The sequence below is a fragment of the Marmota flaviventris genome, chromosome 4, assembly GCF_047511675.1.
Source record: "Marmota flaviventris isolate mMarFla1 chromosome 4, mMarFla1.hap1, whole genome shotgun sequence".
Lineage (NCBI taxonomy): Eukaryota > Metazoa > Chordata > Mammalia > Rodentia > Sciuridae > Marmota > Marmota flaviventris.
This window is the reverse complement of record NC_092501.1, coordinates 128,944,188-128,971,240: the sequence shown is the minus strand read 5'-3', so window position 1 is coordinate 128,971,240 and position 27,053 is coordinate 128,944,188. Positions and strand designations below refer to the sequence as shown.

Sequence of the window (27,053 nt, the reverse complement as noted above, 5' to 3'; positions counted from 1 at the left end):
CCTTTTTTTATCTAATGCTGATTCTTTTTTTTTTCTCCTGTATTTTTTTTTTGAGACAGGATCTCACTGAGTTTCCAAAGATGGCCTCAAATTTACAAAATTCCTGCCTCAGTCTCAAGTAGCTGGGATTACAGGTGTGCACCACCACACCCAGCTCTCCTGTATTCTCTAGCACAGTGAAAGTCACTGTCATTTATCTTTTTGCCAAAATAACTGTGGAATTTGGGAATTACCCTAGCTTCTTCTCACCTTCCACAGTGAGCCCCAGGTCTCATTCTTATTACTACTGTTGTGGTTATTTCTCTGCTTAAAATCCTTCTGTGATTTCCTGTTCCTTTCATGATAAAATCTGAAGCTTTCCACCCTCCCTCCCTTCTAAATGGGGATCGACTCAAGGGCACATTACCACTGAGCTACCTTCCTAGGTGTTTTTATTTTTATTTTTAAAAATTTGAGATATGGTCTTGCAAAATTGCAAACTGGCAATTAAAATCTAAAAAAGTTAACTAAAATAATTTTTTCTGGTGCTAGGAAATGGACACAGGGTCTCACATTTACTAAAGAAATGGACACAGGATCTCACACTCTGCTGAAGAGCTATACCTACAGCCTCAAACACAAAATCTTTAGCATAAACTATATGGTATTTGTAATACAGCCTATATTTTCTAACATTCAGTCATCCCCGAGCTACCCTATTCTCCATTCTAATGATAACTTTTCAGCCTCTTCTAATCTCTGTGTGCTCCATCTTTGAACATGCTATTATTCCTTCTCCTTCAAAGATAGTTCTTTATTTTTCCCACCTAGCTAACTACTTCTTCTTTAAATATCATCCTTTCCTGAAGCACTGAATGACTTCCCATTGCTGACTTAGGTATTCCTACTCTGACCTCCCATGTGTATCTAGGCACATCTAATTCCATCACAGCATTTTGTCAATGCCCCTGTTTTAACTTCAGATTACTTGCCTATTTCCCTATTAGGGTGTAAGGCAGAACCTAAGTCTTTCAAGTAACTGTTAAAGGTGTGTTAACCTTCAGGATAAGAAAAGAGATTTAGGGCAAGGAAGAGTACATGCATTTAGCAATACAGTTTCAAATGTTCTCAAGCGACAGGAGCCCGGGTACAAAAAGGAATTCCAACACACTGAGACTAAAAATGTTAAAATATTGAAATAAAATGGCATTTCATTGTAATAATAAAGGATTTTCCAAAAAAATGTTTAAGGATTTTATAATGAGACTTTCTGGGGATTTCAAAGACAGAAAACTAAACCATGAAGAATGAAAACTGTATTTGATTAAAATTTAACTCTCTAAAAGTGAATCAACATCTTTAAATAATATTATTGCACTGGTTTTAGGATTAGAGGGCTCTGTGTTAAAATTATGACTCTGAGAGAGCCATAGAGAAATGAATACATACTGCAAGGAAATCCTCTCCTGCCACCATTATTACATTATTTTGTGACTCTTATGGTTAATGGGGGCATTGATATACAATTGTAACCACAGTCAGGAGTACAAGTCACCCTCTGTACATAAGAGTAAAGGTTTTTCTGAGAAATGAAATTAAACCTAATGTCTGTTGCTATGATAAGCAACGAGGAAATGGAAACCATGAAGATAAAACCTAGATAAATTGGGAAATGATTTTTCCATCTCTATGTATGTAGGTAGGTACTAGAAATCACATCCAACATATTGCTATACAAAGAAAGGAACCAGGAAAGATATTTTGTTTCCTGGTACATTTCCTGCAGATAGTACAAGGCTAACTTCATGGTAGTTTCTTTATGACTTAATATAAATATTCTCTGAACGTCTTAGCCTTATGCCAGCTATGCTTTCATAAACAAATTGTTATGTCTGGAACAGATTGCTTAATTAGTATTTACTGAGTCCCAAAATATGGTGCTCCTTACTATAAGGCTAAACTAAGGTGAATCTTTGTATTTGTGATTCATTAGTTCTCTTATCAGGAAATTCTTCTACTGAAGCTAACTTTGGAAAGTTCATTTTTATTTTTAATAATGAAGGTGATTTTTTTGAATATTCTTTCATAGGGTTAAGAAAATGTACTTAAAGCACAAAGTAGTTTTGTAGTAAATACTGGTTTATTTCCCCAGCATCCCTTCACAGAATGACTTGGTTAAATAGAAAAAATTCAAACAAATTATCTTTTATAAATACAGCCTGGCTTACACTGACCCTTTTCTGGGTCAACAAAATTCTTAATGTCTCCTCAGATTCCCTGCCTTGGGTTTCTTAACTGTTCTCATTGGTATCAGAATTTTTGCAATACTTCTATATTATAACATTAAATTTGGACATTACTTTTTTTTTTTTAACCCCCTTGATGTTCAGAAAATTGTTGCACTATTATTATGTACTTAAAAATTTGCTATGTCTCTTTTCCTAGGCTTCACTAGTTTAAAAATCCACTTATCTGCACTCAAAATACCATTCTCCTGATTGGGTTCAAACAACTAAATGTTTCATGAAATAAAGTCAAATTGAACAACTTAAAAGGGGTAAGACATTTATATGGCTTACACAATTCATATTCATCAAAATTATGAGATTATATAGAAAGCACAAATTTAAAAAAACTACAGTCCTACCACAATGCTTCAAGTAGCAAACTGATTTCTATGTATCTATATTCATTAAAAGTTAAGTTTTCCTTCTCTCATAATGAGTTAATTCTGTTGATATCCTTAATAACATATAATTAAATAAATGGTCCTGATTAAATAAAAACTTAAATTTAACAGAAAATTTTAACCTCTCCTCCTTTTTTGGTATCAGGGATTGAACCCAGGAGTGCTTCATCACTGAGCCACATCTCCAGTCCTTTTTTTTTAAAAAAAATTATTTATCGCAAAGGAGATGATAAATATGAAAGCGCTGACTAACTGTGGGGAGGAAGAATGGCTATGGTCATACTCACCATGATCCCAGAACACATAGAAAGTGAGCAAAATGGTACTTATTGTTTGAAACAAACTTTCCCTTCCCTTCAAAAACTGTAGGAATGGAGGGAAAGTCAGGATGAAGTACTTGAAAAGATAATATCTGAGAGCAGAAAAACACTGATGAACAGCAATGACAGTGAAGAGAAGAAAAATGAGAACAAAAGAGCTGTCAATTAACAACAGTGCTGGTTACTTCTTGAATGAGGGGCAGTAGAAAGAAGGGCCAATTAGACCCCCATTGGCAGAGCAGAAAGCCACCTGTAGCAACAATGATCTTAAAAACAATACCTGCTTAAAAACAGGTCTGAGCTACTTGGAACCAAAAGGGAAAGTAACAGGACTTGGAGGTGAGGGTTAATGTTATTCTAAACTAGAGGGTGAAGAGGCTCACCATTAACACACTCTGGGATTGTTAAATAGGTTCTTGGGTTCCCTAAGTAAGGTAAGTATGAAGAAACCAAGGCGATCTGGCTCTGCAAATTTGAATTCACCTTGATACTTTTTTCTAAACATAAGAGTCAAATCATAGAAAATAAGCAGAAGTTATTTCTGTTAAATAGACAACATTCAGGTGATTATTGATAGCTCACTATTCACATACTAAAATTAACATTTCCATATAACCAGAGAATCTTAACTGGTGCATATTGAAGACTCCGAGGCACTAAAATATCCCAAGTATAAAAAGACTATTTTTGGTATACAGAAGTTATTATCAAGGCAAATGAGCACCTAATACAACTTTAAAATATTTTAGCAGTTCATTATAACCTATCAACAGAATACCTGCTAAGCAAGCAAATGGCATTATTTTAGTAAAGAGAATCAGATGAAAAGTGACAATTTCAGTTGTTAAGGAAACAAAACAGGAGATAATATATCTGGAACACTTCAGTTAAATAAAGTTTTACATACCATGATAAAGATAGCATAATTGCTCCTACCCCTAAAAGAGTCACAAGTTTAGTGCAAGTTTCTCTCTCAAGTGTCCATCACTAATAGTATTATTAAATTAACTAGTTGGCATTCTGCTTATAGGTCTATTATGAGCAATAACCATTCACTAGCTCAATTACTTTATGAAATATGCCTGTGCACAAGTGTAATTGTTAAATTTAAGATTCTCACTCAAAGTACTCATTCCCATAATTAACTAAAGAGATCTCAGTTTAATTAGTAGATTATTCTAGAATCAAAGAATCTGAGAATGAAGGCTAGAATTCACCTAATCAAACTTAACTCCCTATGTAGAAATTGCCTTTGTACCATCCAATGAGTGCATGAATACATATAATTATATATGTACCTTTGTACCATCCAATGAGTGCATGAATACATATAATTATAAAACAAACGATGACTCCATTTATATACAGTCATATCGGTTATGGTTTTTCCCTGAGTCAAAATCTGCTTCCTTTAACTCTAATCTGTTGGTGTAAATTCTGCCCTCCAGAGGTACATGGAACAATGTCTTCCTAGTCACTGTTCTCTTTTCTAGATTAAACATCCTTCATTTGTTTCTAAAATCTTTTGTAAGAACGATTTCATGCTCTTATTCTCTGCTCGTTACCTTCCTTGGGACAACCCAAGTTAGCCAATACTTCTTTTAAACATGCTAACTGAAAACATCTAACCCACATACACCACCATCTATTTTGAACTTACATTTCTATTTCTACAATCCAAGATTTATTTTGTTTTCTCTTGTGCAAGTTAGATTCAATAGGACAGCTCATATTTAACTCCAGTTCTGCTAAAATAAGCTCTATTTATAAATTTAAAGTCTCCTCTCTTACACTCTAACAGACACTGTCACTTGTTTCAGTGCATATTATCTGAAGTTCCTTCATGGGTTTAAGGAGTCAACTTGATACAGACTATCACTCTTATAGGTGCTGATAATCTTGTAGGCAATGGTGGAAAGTTATACATTTCCTGTTACAGAAGTGGTCTATGTGCTGGAAACAAGTATTACTGAGTTCTTAGTGAAGAAGTAGCAGGAGTATAGTCATGGTATTAATGGTGACTTTCTAAATTGATCACTTCTTTGTGGATATCTCCTCTTACCTTTTTTTTTAAACTCCACTTGGGTTCTAACTATCCACTCCACAACAACACCAGCATAGGGGTGGTCTGAACTTGCTGGAGCTTCTACAAACCCAGCTCAGGCTGATGATCATGTCCACACTGATGACCTCTTCACCCTTGCTTGAGCTCAGGACCATCCTATTGTGTCAATGGCTTTCTCATCCTATTCAAGTTCTTATGCCACACACTATGCTATGATTCTCTTGAAGATACCCTCCTCAGCCTTTGACTCCATACCAGGCTGCCTTATTCTGCTTGGGTCTGTCTTCCTAAACTTGGTTCTTCTCCTATGTAACGTGCTTCTCATCCAATTTGGGTACTGAAATCCCACTCTGAGGAACTGCATCTTGCCTCCCTCATTCCACTGGAATACTCCCTATCTCTACCCCAATGGCTTCAGGACTGAACTGTTAGGGAAGAAAGAGAATCTTAATAAACTTCTTTTGTGTTAAAAGGCAAGAGTCAGCTTCATTAAAATCAAAATGTAGAACTTTATTCCTATTAAATTTCATCCTTCTAATTTTGACTTATTTCAAGAAGTTTTGATTATTTTTTGAGCTTGACAATGTTTTAAGTTATCCTTTGTAACCTTCTGACTTAAAATTTTCATTAACATGTCTTTTATTTTTGTCAAAGCAATTGATTAAAAATAGCAGAAAATCCCTAGAAAACAAAGCCCTGGATAACACAACATGAGACAAACTGTTTTCTGGCAGTGGGCTGGTAAACAAATTTAATTTTGCCTTTACATAAAGATATGTAAGGCAAATAAGTTTATGGAGTTTAAGAGTACTTATTCATTTTTGTCTCTTAACTGAATACTGAATGAATAAATAAAGAATATAAGGTTCTAATTTCGCTAAAATGCCAATGTGGCACCTATGTTGCAAAAAAAAAATAATGTAGATCTTGTGAATTCATGACCAACATAATTAGTGGCTATTTATTTAACATAAATCTTTGGTTGTATGGTTCCACAGACATAAACAACATGTCCAAAGAAGTAGAAATGCTATAACAATGCAAAAATACTAAATATTTAATTAACACATTCTTATTCCTTAGCCCCATTTATTAATTTTTGAGATGTCATGGAAAAGAGGAAAATAAAACCATATCTGCCTCTAACTACGGAGAATACTACCTAAAATTTGTCTACATAGACTCCATTTGCTTGACACAGAAATGCTCAAGAAATGTTGTTTTCTTCTCTTCTTTAACTTAAACATTTATTGAGCATTCTCTATATGCTGGGTGCTATGAAAGGGTTATGACAGACATACATAGTTGTAGAACTTGAATCCTGATTTCAATTATTTCTATATGTATACCTAAGACTAAAAGGAGAGAAACTGAAGCAAGAGCTTCAAAGAACAGATGATATCTACATACAGGTACCAGTTTATCACCTGGAGAACCAGCTGTATGACATAGATCTTAATATGTATGACATATTCTCTATGCAATATATAGAGAATATAAGTTATAACCTCTATAACTTTTCTAGTAATCCAATTTAGAAACGTTGCCAATTTCCTCTTCTGCTTACCTGTGCACCAACCCCGCCCCCAAACAAAACAAAACAAAACAAAGCAAACAAACAAAAACCAACAAAAAGCCAAAAACAAACCTAAGGGTAGTCTTTAATATGTTACAAAGATCTGTTAATTCTAAACCAGAAATTTAAGTCATTTAATAAATGTTTACTTTCTTATGTACAAGTAACCAAGCAAAAATGACTTAATTTTCACAGTACACATATCATCATACATAATGTGATGACATTCTTATCAAAGCATTTCATTACAAAAAAGAAAAAAAAAACCCACCAAGTTCTAGACTGATTTCAAAATATAAGAAATATTTTAGAATAGAAAAAAAAACTGAGACAGATTCATGGTAATATTCTCATTTAAAAAGTAATGATGTATTTGTGCTGAAACTAATGAGTTGCAGCTAAAAACAGTAAAAATGAGATACTGGGGCTGGGGATGTAGCACAGTGGCAGAGTACTTGCCTAGGTGTGAACCCAGGTTGTGAGGCCTCAGTTGATCCTTTAGCACTGTTTAAAAAAAGGTTAATAAAAAGAAAGTATGGGTCCAAATCAGGCAGTACAAATAAACCTAACCACAGAACATAAAGAAAAACTGGAAAGTGGTCAGTGGGACTGCACTTTTATATATCTCAGAGTGGAACAAGGAGGTAAAGAGCTAAAGGATTACAGAAATCATCATTGAGAACTCAGAAAAAATGGTATGAGACAATAAAAATCATCAAATCAAATAAGTATATATTTTTACTTTTTTCATTTTGTTTCTTTTTTGGGAAGTGAAGGGAATAGAAAGAAGCTTAGCCATGCATTTAAAAGAATATTTGTTATATTTTATTGAACATCTCTAGATGTTTATAGTAGGAAGATTTATGGGCCAAGAGACATCAAATATTAATAGAACAAAAGGCATCACTAATCTTTTCAAATCATTAATTAGATGTTTATTTCCCTGTGTATTTTCCTTTCCTGGCTCTTCTACATCCTCCCAATGAAGTTAAATTTCCTAGTATGCTGCTCAAGCCACTTCAAGTTCTTTCTACATTTTTGAGATTCATTTCTAGCCACACCCCCTTTTCATATAACTTTTTAGCAATTCCAATCTCTGTGGTTATTCAAATAATTCAAGTCATTTTTTCCCTCTGGCTGCTTTTGAACACTTTTCCCTCTCTCTATCTAAAATGTCTTAATATGCTTTGTCCATCTGGTTAGCTGTTATTTTCCTTAAAAATATTGCTTATGTTTCACTTCTTTCAGGAATTTTTTTTCCCATTACATACTACTCTGTATTACAGTCTCATTTTGTGTTCTCATAATACCCTAGGCACATCTCTAATAGCTCTCTTTTTCTGTATATCATTGCTAATTTCCCCTTTTCCCGTGTTCTTGAATGGCAGGAACTGTCTTAGTTCTCTGAATTACCAGCAACTGGCACAGTACACCTCAGTAGACAGTAAAGTCTCAGAAAAAATCACTAGCAATTTGTCTCTCTAGGAAGTATGCTACAGTAGAAAAGGTATGACTACATTAAGCACTACTCATAACTAGCTGTAACTCACAAATTCTGAACCCATAATAAAGGAAGGCGATTATGTAGATCTCTAAAGCTCTTTGTAACCTTGTTTTTATAATTTTTTTCTCTTTCCATATTTTTTATTTATTTACTTTAACTAGGTATATATGACAGCAGAATGCATTTTGATTCATTGTACACAATTGCAGCACAACTTTACATTTCTATAGTTGTATATGATATAGCATCGCACCATATGTGAAGTCGTACATGTACCTAGGGTAATAATGTCCCTCTTATTCCACCATCTTTCCTACCCCCAAGCCTTCTCCCCACCTTTCCCCTCCCCTCCGCCCCATCAAAGTTCTTCATTTTCCCCACGTTATCCCACTATAGATCAGCACCCACTTATCAGAGAAAACATTCAGCCTTTGGTTTTTTGGGGTTGGCTAACTTCACTTAGCATGATTATTCTCCAACTCCATCCATTTATCTGCAAATGGCATAATTTTATTCTCTTTTAATGTGGAGTAATATTCCTTTGTGTATATATACCACAGTTTCTTTATCCATTCATCTATTGAAGGGTATCTAGGTTGCTTCCACAGTTTAGCTATTGTGAATTGAGCTGCTGTAAACATTGATGTGGCTGTGTTACTACAGTCTGCTGAAGAATGGATGGAATGGAACTACCATTTGACCCAGCTATCCCACTCCTTGTTCTATACCCAAAGGATTTAAAATCAGCATACTATAGTAACACAGCCACATCAATTGTTTTTATAAATTCTTGAAAGATAACAAAATTATTTTAAAAAGAATGAGCTTTAATTCAAATGTTTATTAATTTATACTGGATTTATCTTAATTATTTAGGTTTTACTATAGAGATTTTTCTATGATGAGTATAGTGGCTACCAGAGAACAGCTTTTCTAACTTGATGGTCTTGGACCTCTTTTTCTTTAAAAATTTTTAAAATTAATTTACTTTAATTAATATATTTTTATTGGTGCATTATAATCATAAATAGGATTCATTGTGCTATATCCATACATGCACATAAGATAATTAGATCAATCTCATTTTCCAATACCTTCCCTTTCCCTGACCCACTTACTCTACACTACTGATCTTTTATTATTATTTTAGAGTGCTATAATTACATGTGTGTGTGTGTGTGTATACACACACACGCACATGTAAATATACATACACACACTGGACTCATTGTGGTATATTTATATATGGATAGAGCATAATTTGGTACATTTCATTTCCCAGTTCTTGCCCTCCCCTTCCTCTCCTTTCTTCCTCCCCCACTCTTCTCTATTGGTCTAAGGATCTCTTTTTCTTCTCTGCTTCACTGGCATAAGATTTCCCTTCCTTGAGACTTTCTCTTTGTTACCTGTTCCTTCCCTTCTATTCCTACTCTTGTTTTTAAAAAGTATACCAGTTTGGATGATGGTAAAGTATATGGTCACCCTACCTCTAATGAATTCTTTTTAAATTAAATAAACTATTAGGTTCGAAGGGATAAAAAGAAATATGAGATGAACTAAGCCAGGAAGGGGCTTGCTACATGACAGTGACTAGTGATGACAAAACGGAGGTGATGAATTCTTGTAGTCAATACTCTTTGTATGCTTCCCTTGCTTGGAGTGAGAGCACACTGGTCTTTACAAGGACTTCAACCCCAGTCCTTCATTCACTACTATTCCTTCCACCCATAACCCATCTTGTAATTTCTCTCTTGGTCTAAGGATCTCTTTCTTCTCCGCTTCACTGGCATGAAATTTCCCTTCCTTGAGACTTTCTCTTTCTCCTTGTTACCTGTTGCTTCCCTTCTATTCCTACTCTCACTTTTAAAATGGGCTTATTTTCATTTAGGTAATGAACATATAAACAGAGGGGAAAGCCTTTTTGCTTTATGTCTAGTTCCCTTTTTTCCTTTCCTGTGTTTTAAAAAATTCTATTCACTAATCTTCAGTTTCCATCCTTAAAATCTATCATATAGAGTAAGGAACTTCTATGTTCCAGTGAAGCAGAGAAATGTGTCCCTGTATAAAAGTGTTTTAATGTGATGGTCAGTTCCTAACATTAGGATACTATTAGTACTGCCTGCACATTATAAATTAGGTTTGTGCCACCATACTCAGCTTGCCAATGTGCTTGAAAAGATCAATGCTATATTTATTAAAATGTTTCCAATATAAACTATATTTATTGAAAACAATTTGAAAAAGATATAAAAATAAATCTATTAGAAACTTACATTCTATGAAACACATAGTTAAAGATGGACTTATTTTCATGTAGGTAATGAAGTGTATGCTATTTATAGATTTGATAAAATGGGGGAGAGGGAATACCATAAGTCTTGGTTCATACTAGTCATGAAGTACTTACAAAAGTTCTTTCATTTTCAGAAGTATTCTAGTTTGGATGATAGTAAAGTATATGTTCACCCTACCTCTAATGAACTCTTTTTAAATTAAATAAACTATTAGGTTCAAAGGAATAAAAAGAAATATGAGATGTTATTTGCTCTCAGGGCTTAGACCATAGTTGGAGAAACTGAATAAAATTTTTATATCAAAACTTAAATAGTTAAAAGAAAAAAAAACTAGAAGAACTACTATAAAATAGCACAGTTATTTGATAAATTAATGGCACAGTCATTGGTATTACAGGATTTCAGAGGAGAGAGATGGAGGTCATTTTCTATTAGCACCACCACCACCATTTATTGAGTACCTTATTTGTGCCATGTCTGAGTACACTGTATGTGTATTAATTAACCCTCACAATTATCCTATTAGATATACTGTTCTTGATTGGGATGGCAATTTTATTGAGAAGAAAAATATTTATAGAGGTTAAGTAACATGAGCAAGATCATATAGCTAGTATGAGGCAGAGTTGAGATTTAAATTCAGGTTCCACAGCCAGTGACTTTTATTTTATTTTTCATTTAGAACAACAGAAATTTATTGTCTCACAGATTTGGAGCCTAGAAATGAAATAATAGGGTGTTGGGAAGGTTAGCTTTTTTCTGATGGATATAAGGTAGATTCTGTTCCAAGCCTCTCTCCTACCTTATGATGGTTTCCTGGTGATCTTTGCCATTTCTTGGCTTGTAGATCTCTGCCTTTATCTTCACAGGGCACTGTTCCTACATGTATGTCTAATGTCCCCCTTTTCATAAGGATACTTTTGGATTGAGGGCCCATCTTAGCCACTAAATTTTTTATTGCTTTCATCTTTACATATGAAAGTGATTTGCATCAACTGGGGACAATTTTTCTACCCAAGGGTATTTGTTGATGTCTGGAGACATTTCTGTTTGTCTAAATGGGGGTAAGGAGAAGTGGCTCATGAAAAGTGGTGAGGAATTCTGCTAAACATTCTACAATTCACAGGATAGCCCTTCACAGCAAAGAATTACCCAGCGTCAAAATGCTAAGAGGATGCTCACTAAAGGAAGATTACAAAAATCTTCTTAAAGGTAAGAATTAAGTTCAGTCTTAAAGCAGTAGGATTTGTACAGGCTGGAATAGTGGTTATAGAGGATGAATTCTAGATTAAAAAAAATATTACTGACAGCACAAGACAGGTTTGAAAGACAGTAATTAAGATGACTTAGAAAAGATTAAAGGGAAGCAATGTTGGAATTGAAGTGGGAACAAGACTAGAAAATTGCAGTTATCTTTTTGAAAGACTAAGGAATCTGGACTACAGTCATTAAAGATTTCTAAGTAGGGAAGTAATATGAACAATAAAATACAGAAAGATTAATCAAGAAACCATGGCAAAGAGTTTAGTTAGGATATTATGGCAATAGTTACATAAAACAGTATTGTGCTTTCGTATGGCAGTAATGAGAAATAAAGGAAGAAACCATAAGCATATATACTATTTTGTATCACCAATTTTTTGGGTCACAAATGGTAATAAATTGCCATTCTTACCTGTAATGCACTGAAACTGTCCATCTTCTCTTCTTATTGTAAATGCTTCCCCAGGATTTACTTGTACCAGAATAACCTTAAAAAGGGGGGAAAGTATTAATCAAAATAGTAAGAGCAAAGCAGTACATAAAAATACTAAATGCTGCAGATGTAAGCTATTTAACCTTAGGACACTGGGAAGGAAAATGGAAATTACACGTTTACAATGCTGGTTTGTTAAAAAAACTATTATTTCACTTTTTCTAGAAGCCAGACATAGGCCAGAAATAAAGGAAACAGAAAAAGAAAATAGAGACAAATTTTTATTAGAAGGTCAAGAAACATTACTTAGAAACAAAGATGGAGTCAAATCCCAAATGTTTGATTATTTATGGGAATTCATCATTAGCTAAGTATTGTACTTTTCTGAAGTATAAATTGATTTGGTAGAGCATGAGTTGAGCACACTTGAATTGTACATATTAAGGTATGGCTGCGAATGTGTTGAATTAATCCCACCATTTTAAGTAGTTTTTTTCCGTATCAGGAAGATAAAATACAGTCTAATTTTATGACATTTAAAAACTGAGAAAAACAGAAAACTGGGAAAAAAGAAGTCTAAAGTTTTTCTATCCCAAGACAATATTCTAAAAAAAAATTTTTAAGTCTTATGCTGCACAGAATTGTGCAGCACTAAATTCTAGATTTAATTCTGTATCTTTTTTGAGTTTGTTATTATAAAAAAGACTTCCATGGGGACTGGAGTTGTGGCTCAGTGGCAGAGCACTTGCCTTGCATGTGTGAGGCACTGGGTTTGATCCTCAGCACCACATAAAAATAAACAAAATAAAGATATTGTGTCCATGTATAACTAAAAATATTTTAAAAAAAGACTTCCATGTTATATTATGCAACGTATATAATTAAATGACTAAACCATAAACTACTTAACCACTCTTTTATTTTTTTACATTTATTTTTAGTTGTAGTTGGACACAGTATCTTTATTTTATTTATTTATTTTTATGTGGTGCTGAGGATCGAACCCAGGGCCTTGCACATGCTAGGCAGGTGCTCTACCGCTGAGCCACAACCCCAGCCCCTTAACCACTCTTTTAATGTAAGGAATTTTTGTAGTTTTAATTTTTTTCATTATTATAAACAATGCCAAAGTGAGCATTTTGTTATGCAGTTTTCTGCTATGATTAGTATTGCTTCCTTATGATTCCCAGAAGAGGAATTCTGGTGCCTGCTGCTAAACTGCCCTTTAAAAGGGTTTTACTACTTTATAGTACCTCTCACAGACTATAAGAACACCCTTTTACTGCTTTCTGTGTAATCCTGAAAATTATAGTTCTATAATCTCTCCTGGTTTGACAAATAACAATAAAATGTTACTATTGTTTTAATTAGGCTTCACCCCATCCCCCACCAGACCCACAGTGATGGAAACTGAACCCAGGGCCTCACACATGCTAAGCAAGCATTCTACCATTGAGCAATGTATCCAGTCAAATTTGTACTTCTTTATTATTGCTATGTTTTATCCTCTTTTGTAAACTGCCTGTTTATGTCATTATCATTTATTTTCTGGGCCTTTAGGAGTTCTCAGTGACTTGTCTGAATTTTTTGCATATTAAGAGTAAGAATACTACACTGTGTTATGCTACAAATATTTTCTCCTTTTATTTCATTAGAATTGTTTATTTTCCTACAGTCAATGTTACCATTTTTTTTCTTTATGATATCTTCTATTTCTTCTATATTTAATTTCTTCTACAGCCACTCTGTCCATTAATAGCAGCCACTATCCGTAAGTGGCTACCAAGCACTTGAAATGTGGCTTGTATGAACTGAGATGTGCTCTAAGTGTGAAATAAACACCAGATTTCAAAGGCTTTTAGTACAAAACATCCAATAATGTAAAATAGCTAATTAATAATTTTTATATTGATTATGTATTAAAATAATATTCTGGACATACTGGGTTAAATAAAACATTACAATTTTGCCTATATTAATTTTTTAAGGTGGCTATTTAAAAATTTAATTTTTTGTGGCTTATATTGTATTTCCATGGGACAATGTCAAAAATGTTTAAAAAAACTTTTAAAAATTGGTGCCTTATAATTATACATAATAGTGGAATATGTTACTACATATTTGTGCATGTACACAATATATAATATGAATCTATAGGTTTGACAAGTATTAGTTTCTATTTTCTTCTAGCTTTTGAATAATTTAAATGTTCATATTTAATTTTTTGATGTACCTAAAATTCATCTTGAGAAGATTCAAAGATATTTGTTTTCCCCCGATATTATATCTGTTAACCCATATCATTTGCTAAATTTAAGATACTTCTTTTAGCACACAGTATACTCTTCTAGACTCATTTATTCTGGCAAAAGTAGCTTTGGAAAAGTGTTTAATAATTTTAAGCAATGTAATTTTAGATTTCTGATCTTCTTATTTAAATATTTCTTTGATACTGACTGGTGAGAATATCAGAGCACATGAGACTATCAAATATATGTGCACATACATGTATTATAGATTTATAGAGAATATAGAATTTAAGCAGAGTCCTGAAGACTGAATAATAATTAGCCAGGCAAAACAGTGGGAAGGCCTTTCAGACCCATGGAAGAATGAATATGTGCAAAACTCAAGGATTGGAAAGTCACAAAAAGTTTATCGTGTTCACTAAACCAAAGGAAGTTCTGTAGCTTTATAGGTTGGAACAGGGGATAGGGGACAGTGGTATGGCGGAACAAAAAGGCAAGGTAAGAAATAAAGGAAGAGTAGATGGGAGTCAGGTTATGAAGAGTCTTGTGAGTCATTTTAAGAGAAATTTGAAGAATTTTATTTATAGAGGCATAGTGTCATGGAGAAATAATCTGCCACAGCATAGCGGCTGAGTGTATGAAGATATATTAGGAGGGTAAAGCAGTCAGCTAGGTAGCTTTCTTTTAAAACATCATTTTTACTTTTAAAGTTTACTATTTCCTTTCTTACATTTTCCTTAGGCTCATTTTGTTGTTTTCTAACCTATTCAGCTGAAAACTCTTTCATTCTCCTTTTAGTAATACATGTTTAAGACTAAATTTTACTTCACTCAGTGTAACCATAGAGAGTACTTTAATTATTATTTTTTAGATATTATTGCAGTTTTGTTCTTGATTTCCTGTTATTCTAATTTTTTTTTAAAATTTCAAAGTGAGCTGAAGAATTTTAATTTTTGCTATTATTTCCAACACATTTTTAGCAATCTCAACAAATCAACAGTTATTTTAAAAATTTTTAAATACTATCTTATCTACTTCTTTCCTCATAGTTTAGAATTTGACAGTGGTAGTAAATTACTGAAGGATATCACCTGAGGGATGTAGTTTAGTGATAAAGTACATTGGGTTCAATCCCCAGCACACCTCTCCAGAATAAACACAAACAAACAAAAAACCAACAAAGAATCTTGTTATAGAGATACTCAATGTACTGTGTAGTACTTAACTGTATATTCAATAAAATATTATTATACTGGCGAGACACACTAAAATAATTTTTCCAAGTTTATTGGCCTAAGTCCTCTAATTTTAGTATTATAAATTTTAAAAAAATTACAAAAATTAAAATGCTTCTCATATCTTACTATATATTTTCTACATTATAAAATTGTGATACATTATGGGAATAAATAATGTAAATCAAATGCCCCCTTATTCTCTGGAGTACAGTTCCTAGTTAATAAAATATTCATCGTTCCAGAAATTTATTATGTACACAGAAATACATGCCTCCCCTAATATATACCATTTTATTTTACACAAGCTAGCTAGGTTTACTGGACATATTCATCCAAGAAAATTTATTGAATCCCAATAATGTACCATATCTTGTTCTGGGCTAATACAAAAGTGAACAAAATCAGCAGAATCCATGCCCTATGGAGTTTATATTCCAATGGGAACAATTGGCAATAAAACAAAAAGAAACTCAAGTTATGTAATGTAACATCAGGAAGTGTGTTTGTAGTGATGGACTTCAGTGAACCATACAAATCCTAGCATTACATCTTGTGTCGTCCTCAATACTGACTCTGGTCTTGATCATACAACTTGGTTTTCCAAGGTATTTAAGATACTGGGCCTTGTGACTACTGAATTAGTTCCTTCCTGGATTCCTAAACTACCCAAGATTTCCAGCACCATCTGAATATATAGGAGACTAGAAGTCCATGAGTGCCTATAGTAAAGACCAGTGGAAAAAACGCCCAGTGAGCCCTGACCAGAAAGCAGAAATGAACAAATTAAATGCTTGTTGAATTGAAGGCATTAGGGTTTGAGTTGGTTTGTTACACACTGACAGAAAAATTGAACAAGGAATTGAGAAGTTTGGTGAATTTTTTTTAACTCAAAAAATGTTTAACAGCAGTATATATACCCAATTCATTTGAACATATTTCTGTTTCCAGAAACTACATATTATTGTCCTTGTTTTTCAGTTGGGTTGTTTGACTTTCTTGTACTGATTTGCAAGTTCTTAGTATGTCAAGGAAATTTATTTATTTTAAATAAAAATTTGTTTTGCTACAACAAGGGTTTTTATGTAGAGAAATTATTATATAATTATTCTCTCACAGTTCTATAGGATAGAATACAAGATCAAGGGGTTGGCAGGTTTGTTTTTTCTGTGCCCTCTCTACTTGGCTTACAGATGGCCAGCACCACTTACATGGGCTTTTCTTCTGTGCCCTGATATCTTTGGTGTCTCTCTAAACTACCCAAGATTTCCAGCCCCCAAATCCAGTCAAATTTCCAGGTCTTATAAGGACACTGGTCAGACTGGGTTAGGTTCCACCCCTATGAACTCATTCTACTCTAATCACCTTTTTCAAGATTAGAGTTGAATTCCAATAATGTACCATATCTTGTTCTGGGTTAATACAAAAGTGAACAAAATCAGCAGAATCCATGCCTTGTGAAGTTTATATTCCATTGGGAACAATTGGCAATAAAACAAAAAGAAACTCAAGTTATGTAATGTAACATCAGGAAGTGTGTTTGTAGTGATGTTTCTAAATAGAGTCACCTTCTGAGGTACTGGGGTTTGGGGCTTCACATAAGACTTTTATGCCCATAACATTTAAATTTGGAAAGAATATTATTTTACCAAAATTCCAGGTTTCTTTTCATTTTGCAGAGGAGAGAATTGCTTAATCAGAAAGTGTGATAGTTAACTAAAACAAAATGGAATAAAACTAAGTCACCAGATTTTCAATAAGGTTTAAAGTCTTGAAAGCCAAGATGTCATATATGCTCAGTTTGGTATTGGTAAAGAACAAAAATTTTGTTATTAAAAAATCTATTTGTAGGGACTGGGATTGTGGCTCAGCAGTAGAGCGCTTGCCTAGTACGTGAGAGGCACTGGGTTGGATCCTCAGCACCACACACACACAAAAAAAAGATAAATAAAGGTATTGCATCTAACAACAACAACAAAATCTATCAGTATACTAAATGAAGTAGAAAATTCATTAAAATGTTAGGACATATGTGAGCAAGCTATTCGGAGACTATTAGTGGGGAACATGAATACTAAGTATTATAAAAATCATTCCACCTCACAAAAAGAACAAAATATATAAGATTTATAAAAATATATTTTTTTTTTGTAAAAAAGAGTTAATGATAAAGAGAAAATGAAAAATAAGAGCAACAAGTAGAAGCTGAGAGTTTATTTGGCACAAGAAGGGTGCAGATGGTATTGGTAACCAAAAGGCCTGTATTTCAAAAGCAGTTAAGGACTAGGCAATAAGACCAATGATTCTAAGCAAGGCAGTGAGTTTACATTAACATGTTCCCTATAAAGCCAGCTCCCCTAAAGACTACACACCCAATGAAAGAATAAATCTGAACACTTCTACCCATATAACATAAAGAGATAAGGAAGATGCTATGGCTATGCCTTGGCTTGGGCAAAAAAGTCTCAAGAGTTCAAGATCAATGACTTATCTTGAAATAAACGTGGGGATCAAATCTACATTTGCTACATAATCTCAAACTCCAAACTAAAAAAGTAATCCCCAAATTAGATTATGGCTAATAAAGCCCGAGTACCTGGCAAAAGCAAGTATGAATATCTTTGGAGGGATACACCCTTAAACCAGGCTGCTGAGAATCGCCACAGATAAAGTTCATGTAATGACCAACATGCTATCTCCAAATAGAAAGCATGAGGAATTAGTCTACCATAAAACAAAATAAATAAAGGATTTCACTCCTGAGAAATGAGATAACGAAGTTTCCATATAAAGACAATGAAAGTTTAAATTTCACTTCTAAATTTACTTGCATTTCTCACATGTGAGCCCTGGGGGACAACTGTTATCTAAACTATAACGATAGGACAAGCACCAAAATAAAAATTAAAAAAGCATACCGAGAAAAAAAAATCCATTACTTTTATAAAGGAAAAGCAATTAGAACAGCAAATTTCTCTTCTATAACAGTAAAATAAATTGTGCAAAGATTTTTAGAAGAAACAGCTATCAACTTCACCAGAATTAATGAAATGTATAATTTTAACTCTAGCATTAAAAAAGAGTAAAATAAAAATATTTTGGGCAAAAATTGAAAAGACCCTTACCACGAGAGAACCAGGAAGGAAAAATTTAGCACAGGAAAGTAAACAGAAAAAAATATGTTGTCAGATACAAATCAAAAGATACTAGCTGGATGCAGTGGTGTACACCTGTAATCCCAGTGGCTTGGGAGGCTAAGTCAGGAGGATCAAGAGTTCAAAGCCAGCCTCAGCAATGGTGAAGTGCTTAGCAACTCAGGGAGACCCTGTCTCTAAATAAAATATAAAATAGGGCTGGGGATGTGTCTCAGTGGTTGAGTGCCTGAGTTCAATTCCTAGTACTACCCCCTACCCCCCAAAAAGATACCAATAAAAAACAAATGGACTAAGTTTGCCTACTTTAAAAAAAGATAGGAAATCAAATTGGATTTAAAAAACTATTACAGGGAAAAAATTACAAACACACTATTGTGGTTTTATGGTTCTCTTTCCTCCCCTACCCCCCATGACCCCAAGATTGAACATAGGCCCTTGAGCGTGCTAGGCAGAGGTCTACCATAGAGCTACAACACCAACCCTATGGTAGGTTATTTTAATACCCATTTCACTGATTAACAGAACAAGCAGAAAAAAATTGAGATATAGAATATCTGAACAACACAATAAGCTTGAAAAATAAATAACACAATAAGCCATGGAAAAATAATTGCCAACAATTAAAATATATGCATTCTTTTCAGTTAAGTTACAAGAATGAGCCATCATTCTTTTTTTTTAAATATATTTTTTAGTTGTAGATGGACACCATACTTTTATTTATCTATTTATATGTGGTGCAGAGTATTGAACCTAGTGCCTCACACATGCTAGGCAAGTGCTCTACCATTGAGCTACACCCCCAGCCCAAGCCATCCATTCTTGAAATCCACTCAAAGACATCAGCATTAAATTGTTATATGCATACTTAACTTAGAAGTCAATAAATTTTAAAAAGCTTAAAAATGTTTATAAATTTTAAAGTTTCAATAATTCATGGATCAGGGAAAAATTTAAATGAAAATCAGAAAAGAAACAAATGGTAACCAAAACATTATAAAATACATAGGATGCAGACAGAATTGTATTCATCAAAAAAACAAAGACATTTATTTATTTATTTAGTACTGGGAATTGAATCCAGAGGCCTTAACTACTGAGCCACATCCCTAGCCCTTTTTTACATTTAGTTGGAGACAGAGTTGCTTACGGCCTCACTAAGTTGCCGAGGTTGGCTTTGAACTTATGATCCTCTTGCCTCAGCCTCCTAAGCCACTGGGATTACGGACGTACACCACTGCACCCATAACAAAGACCTTTAAATACTTACAACAGAAAAGATGGAAAATTAATATATTAAGTGTCTGACTTATTGATAATAGTGCTAATCCAAAGAAAGTAAAATGAAACAAAAATAAGAGCAGAAATAATGAAACAGACAACAGAGAAATATTGAATTATAAAATAGTTTTATTTTTATTTTTTTATTTTTTTTAAGAGAGAGTGAGAGATGGAGAGAGAGAGAGAGAGAGAGAGAATTTTTTTTTTTTTAATATTTATTTTTTAGTTTTCAGCGGACACAACATTTTTCGTCTGTATGTGGTGCTGAGGATCGAACCCGGGCCGCACGCATGCCAGGCGAGCGCGCTACCGCTTGAGCCACATCCCCAGCCCCGTTGAATTATAAAATAGTTTTAACAGTTGTCACAGTTATCAAAGAACCACGAGTAATCAAAGATAACTAAGAGAAAAAAATGCAAGTGGAAAAAAGTAGTCACCTCTTTTGTCTTCTAAGAGTCACAAACCTTGGACAATTTGGGGCAAGGAAACAGTTTTAAAATGAATTTTATAAATATCTCTCCATGCAAGTTTTATTTAGACAATATTAAAATTATGATTCTTCTCCCAGATCTTCACAAAGCTGGCTCCTTATCAATATTCTGCTATCTCAAATAACACCTCCTCAAAGAGACTTCCCTCACTGCCAAATTATAAGGCATACATCTACTTCATACATTTTACCATATTGATATATTTTATTTTTTTACCTAGTACTTATTACTATTTAAAATTACTTTGTGCAATTATTTGGTTAGTTTTATACGGAGCAGTTACTATTCCAGTAGAATAAAAGCAAACACCTTGAACCTGTTAATCCCAGTAACTAGGGAGGTTAAGACAGGAAGATCTCAAGTTCAAGACCACCCAGGGTAATTTAGTGAGACTATATCTCAAAATAAAAAATAAAAAAGGCTGGGAATGTAGCTCAGTGATAGAGTGCCCCTGGGTTTACAAGGTGCTGCCAAAACAAAACAACAAACTAAAACAAACTATACCCTAAGAGCCCAGGTTAATAAACCTTTGTTCCATGAATAAGCAGCTGAACAATGAGGACTGGGAGGTATATGAAATTCATTCAGCATACATTTTCTGAAGTCTTATTACACATGGGGCTTATTTCTAGATAATTGGGACAAAGTAGGAGACAAAACAGATAAAATTACCTGGTATGGCAAAGAAAGTTTTAAGATTCAAGGTATGTCACCAATACCAATGAGGTAGTTATTTCCAAAAGACTAAATTGAAAAAGTGTAGTCAGAAGAACTAACATATATAGATTATGTGTGGTTGAGGATCACTTCACTCTAGTTAGCATCACAGATCAAAGGAGGGCTACTTCCAAATAAAGGTTCCTGCCTAAATCCTAAGCCACTCAGATTTCCCAGTAAATAATCAACAGATTTTTGTTCAGTTCCAAAATGTAGAATTCGTATCTTTAACTATCTGGATTTTAATGCCACTTTACATTTATCTGCCACAAATGCAGAAATTTTCATAATTGCATTACAAATAATAGTACAATGTGATGAACGGAGAAGAGAAAGGGGAGAACTACAAATGATTATTTAACCTGAGACAAAATATGTCAAAAAAACTATATCCAGCATAATTATACATAAGTTAGTACAGCATCTTAATATATATTACCTTATTCAATGACCAGAAAATCTTGTAAACAAACTAACTCTCAGAAATGTGACAAGTGAGAAACTCTGGTCAATTCTTCATCATTTCATGACTCATTTCACCGATGTTTCTATATTAGCATATGGGGTAATATTTTACAAATACAATATCATGAAATGATTCTGTGGTACTTTATTAGACTTTTAAAACTAATTCTTAAGATCTTCAAATTTCACAGAAATAATCATGTTCTTAAGTCTACTCATCTCAAATGCACTCCTGATCTTCTAACCCAAACTACTTAAAGAATCAGAATTCAAACATGACAGTTCCATTACACTATTTGTAAAAGTTCTTCAATGTTTCTCTACTTTTCCCCCACCCTCGCTTTTTAAAATTTGTAGAAACAGATCTGTTTGAGACCTTTCTCTATTAGTGCAAAACATCAGCCTAGCAGTTTGTCTTTGCCATCCATTATTGCAAATGCTGAGAACTTCTGAATGGTTTTAGTGATTAGACAAATAATAAAAACAATTATCTGAATATATACCAATAATTCCTTCAATCATTTGAACAGAGATATGTAAAGTTAAAGAACATTTTAAGTACATTCTGAACGTAAATATTCACTAACATTATTTCTTGAGTAATAGACAAACATAGGCTTAAAACTTGTTTTGTATAAGGTGACTATCTCTAAAGGGCAGATTAACATTTATGGTGACTATAAATAATGCCATTTAGAATGGATAAAGACACTGGTATATATACACAATGGAATATTACTCAGCAATAAAAGAGAATAAAATTACGGCATTTGCAGGTAAATAGAGTTACAGAATATTATGCTAAATGAAATAAGCCAATTCCCCCCCAAAACCAAAGGCCGAATGTTTTCTCTGATAAGTGGATGCTAATCCATAATGGGGGGGATGGGATGAGTGGAGGAAAGGGCAAAGGTGGGTGATGAGGGTAGGAAAGATGGTGGAATGAGATGGACATCATTACCCTAGGTACATGTTTGACTGCATGAATGGTGTGACTCTACTTTGGGTACAACCAGAAGTCAAAAATAGTGCTCTATTTGTGTACAATGAACCAAAGAGCATTCTGCTGTCATGTATAATTGATTAGAACAAATAAATTAATTAAAAAAACAATGCCATATTATGTAGACTTTTAATTGGTAAAATATGGAAATATGTATTGTATATGAATATAAAAATGTTAAACACAAAAAGGGAAATGAAAATGTCACTAAGTAAAGCCATAAATATGCCCAGTAGACACACCAATGAAGACTACAAAAATCTAGAAAAATACAACTAAAATTTAATACTTCCTAAATTCTTTAATAAATAATAAAAAGATACTGATAATGGCTTCCAGAATTATGGAAGAGAGTGAAAAACCAATTATAAGATAACCAAAGAAAAAATTGTTCATTTGGGATACAAAAATAAAGTTTTGAAAAAGCAGAACAGAAAAAGATGATCCTGGAGTAAGAAAAAAACAGTAATACAAGAGGGCATAGATAGCAGAGATTTGGCAAAAACCGTTAAACAAACAGACTGTACATTTTGGGAAAAGTAAGAGACAAATAAGAGATATTACTTAGTCCAATCCAGATTTATTTTTTTTAAAGTAAACTAAAAGGTAATTACTGGTATTAGTCAAAAGGTTACCTCATTTTATAAAATGATTCAACAAGCTTTTTCCTTATACTCCTCCAGTGCATTAAACTTAAAATTCAATTTACATCAATCAGGCACTTCAAGTGAGGCAAATCCAAATGAATATTTATAACGAAAAATATAGGATTGGGGCTGGGGTTGTGGCTCAGTGGTAGAGTGCTCGCCTAGCATGTGTGAGGCCGTGGGTTTGATCCACAGCACCACATAAAAATAAATAAAGACACTGTGTCCAACTAAAAAATAAATATTAAAAAAAAAAGAATTAAAAAAATGTAGGATTTGGGTACCAATGTGGAATTTGAACCATGAATAAAGGTGCTAAAATTTAGTTATTCACCTTTTCTATACAAATAAAGTTTATTCAAATGTCAAGGTATAATCATTTATTAACAACATTTGCATGTATTTTAAAGGAAACAGAATTATGAGTGAATATTTTAAAAACATTAGCAGCTGGGTATAAATTATACCTTATTATCTAATTTCAACTGCTGCTAATTAATGCTAAATATGACCTTGAAAATATTCTTTTACATTCCAGTGATCATTCCTTAATCCCTGCTTCCCTTTTACTTAAAGTCTAACTTCTTTAAGTAAAATGAGAATGAGAAAAACAAACACATTACATCTGTCCCACAGAACCATTTAAGTCTGTACATTTATTTAGGTTCCTTTCTTAAGGGTGAAGACACTAGTGTTTCTCCCCTAATCTGAATCCCGCCCCCAAAAAAGAGAGAGTTTTTAAATATAATTTTTCTTAAATTGCAGATGCCAATCAGAGAAATCATGCCATTATTTACTGCTCTAGAAAATATCACTACTTTTTATTTTCCTAAAAGATTTAATAAACATTGTAAAGTTAGTGCAAAAATTTTAGAACCTCTAAAAGAAAAAAATGAAAAGAAAAACAAATTGTTTTAAGTAATGTACTCTATATGGTTAACAAAATTTTAACTTTTTGAACTTAGAAAAAGTTTGTTTCAAAACCACTCTTAACAACTGAAATTATTTATTAAGATATTTACCTAATTATAAAATATTTAATCATGTATTGGCTCCTAAAAATGTCAGTTATATTTTTATAGAATATGATCTATGAAACCAAAAACGCCCATTCAAAGGACACACAACTTACATTCATCACTGACATTAAATTAGGTCTGAAGAGAATAAAGTAAACAGTTACTGAAAGTCAGCAGATGGTTAATCAGAACAAGAAAATCCACCCAGAATTCAAAAATATATATTCGTATTTCCAGTGTTTAGAAATGAATGATCTTGGTTATTATTCTAGTTTGCTAGGGTTGTAGTAACAAAGAACGATAGAAATTCATATTCTTACAATTCTGGGGGATCAAGGTCTTGACAGGGCCTCCTCCCCCATAACCCCGTCCCTGGCTTTCAAAATGCTGTTTTCGTCTGTGTCTTTACATGTTCTTACCTCTGGCATATGTCTGTCCTAATTTCCTCTTGTTATAAGGACACTAGTCGTATTGCATTAGGACTCTCCCTAACAACCTCGTTTTAATTTAGTTTCAGATTTTAAAACCCTATCTCCAAATACAGTCACAGTCTGAAGTACTAAGGAGAAGACTTCAAAATGTGAATGGGGGGGGGGGGTGAAGACAATTCAGCCCCTAACAGTAACAACCCATTAAAGAAAGCACATAAACATCTGGAATGCCTAATCCTTTAACCCCTCCTTATCTAACTGCTTGTTTATGCCAATTGTTTCCCAATGCAGTTGAAAACAATAAGGGAAAAATCCTTTGGGCCTGTATCCTTGAACAGCTGACAACACACACTTTAGCAATGATTAGCTAAACTAAACCATTCATTCCTTTAATCCTTGGTGAAGACCAAAAAATTAACTCAGTACTCATAGGGTTGATGTGATGCTTAAATGAGTTAATGTATGTCAAGTGTTTAGGACAGTGACTGGTGTACAGTAAGCATTACCCACAAACATGTTAACTGTTACTGTAAAAACTGTATGAGCAAATCATTTTATCAATGTACATCTGCCACTTTAAGGCATTTTCCCTACCCTACCAATTTACAAGATAGAATATTTCAGGAATACAAAATTTATGAGATTTCCCCTGAATTCACCCAGTATCTGCAATTCCCCTTACTTTCTATATTTTTCCCTACTGATATTTTAGTTTTCCAGCTATCCATCTGTCTCTTCCTTTCAATCTAGTGTTACAATGGTCAATAGTTTAACCTTCATTTCTTGGTCTGTGACTGACTTACTGTTCTCTAGCTCGACGGTTTGATTAATTAATCAATTAATTAATTTGGACTTGATTTCTAACTGAAATTTTCCAATGCTGAATGGGGTATCTCAACTGCTCCAACTGAGAACTTAGCCTGTGAACAAAGAATTTCTTCTTCAGTAAATTCTACTCATCCTTTAAGGCTCTAACATCCTAAACTAGAATTAGATTATTCTACTCTTAGGTCCATGGCATTTTGTATACCCTTCTATAATAATAACACTTAGCACTTAACTATATTCAGGTGTTTACATGTTGTCATATCTGCTATAACATGAGCCTTTTGTAAGATGTCAATCAATTTATTTTTTTAGTCAGAGTGGTACATCTCTAAATGGCCTAAATCTTTTCCTCTGGCTTCAACACGGGTGCTTATAGAACTGTGATGATGAAATTATTCTTTATTTATGTTGCTGTTATTATAGCCTCTAGCCACATGTGGCTACTTAGCACTTGAAATGTGACTAGTGAAAATAAGGAACAGAGTTTATAATTTTACTTAACTTTAATTAGTTTCAATAGTCATATGTAGTTAATGTCTCTGTATTAGACAATGTACTCTGGACAATCAAAGCTCCCAAATTTCATTTCTAATTAAGGATTCAGGTATACAAAGGTAAATTAGTAAGGGAGACAAGACAGTTACAATGTTAAGACAGAAGAGTATAGGGTATAACATACAATAATTAGAAAACATTTGCGTCTTTCTGTTGTTGTTTAGGCTCATTTGTCTTTGTAATTGCTTTTTAGAAATAAAGTCATTATGAGAGAAAAGAATATACATTTCGAGTGAGATAATTCTGTGCTCAAATCTTACTTAGTTACTTATGATGTGCAATTACTAGGCAAATTATTTAAACTCTGTGAACTTTAGTTTTCTTTCCTAAAATGGAAGTAACAGTACTTAAACTGCAGTGTTTCTGAAGGATTAAGGAAACACTGTATGTACAACATTGGCACAGAGCCTGACATATAATATACTCTAAAATAAATAAATAAATATTTCTTTCCAAACCAATACAAATTAATTATCCAAACTTTGTAGAATAATTCATTTTCTGACAATGGTAGGAAAATGATTTATTTCTGATACACACAAATATACAACGTGTGCATATATGAGTGTATTCAGGTATATACCTGCACACACTTCTATGTTTATACATATAAAAAGAAGGATTTATTCTCGCCTATATCAGAATGGCTTATAAATAGATACCTTTCTTTATTCACTTATTGATCCTATAAAAAAGGATTCTAACTGCACAAGAGTGCCACACATCCCACTGAACATCAACACACACACATATAAATAAAATAAGGGTTGGCAACAATTAAATCTTCAGTTTACAAAGTCAGTTTTCTTGAAAGGTCATTATTTAAAATGTTCCCCTTTTAAATAAAAAGAAAT

The 27,053-nt window shown here is 33.3% G+C and overlaps 1 protein-coding gene across 4 annotated transcripts in view; it reads right to left on the bottom strand.

Annotated features, from left to right (window-relative positions):
- Fndc3a (fibronectin type III domain containing 3A) overlaps positions 1–27,053 on the bottom strand; it is a 156,493-nt gene that overhangs the window by 85,190 nt on the left and 44,250 nt on the right. For all 4 annotated transcript variants that reach the window (XM_071611506.1, XM_027928881.2, XM_071611508.1 and 1 more), the window contains exon 3: positions 12,103–12,178. In XM_071611506.1, coding sequence (XP_071467607.1) covers positions 12,103–12,178 — 76 coding nt within the window. The remainder of the gene's footprint in view (positions 1–12,102; positions 12,179–27,053) is intronic.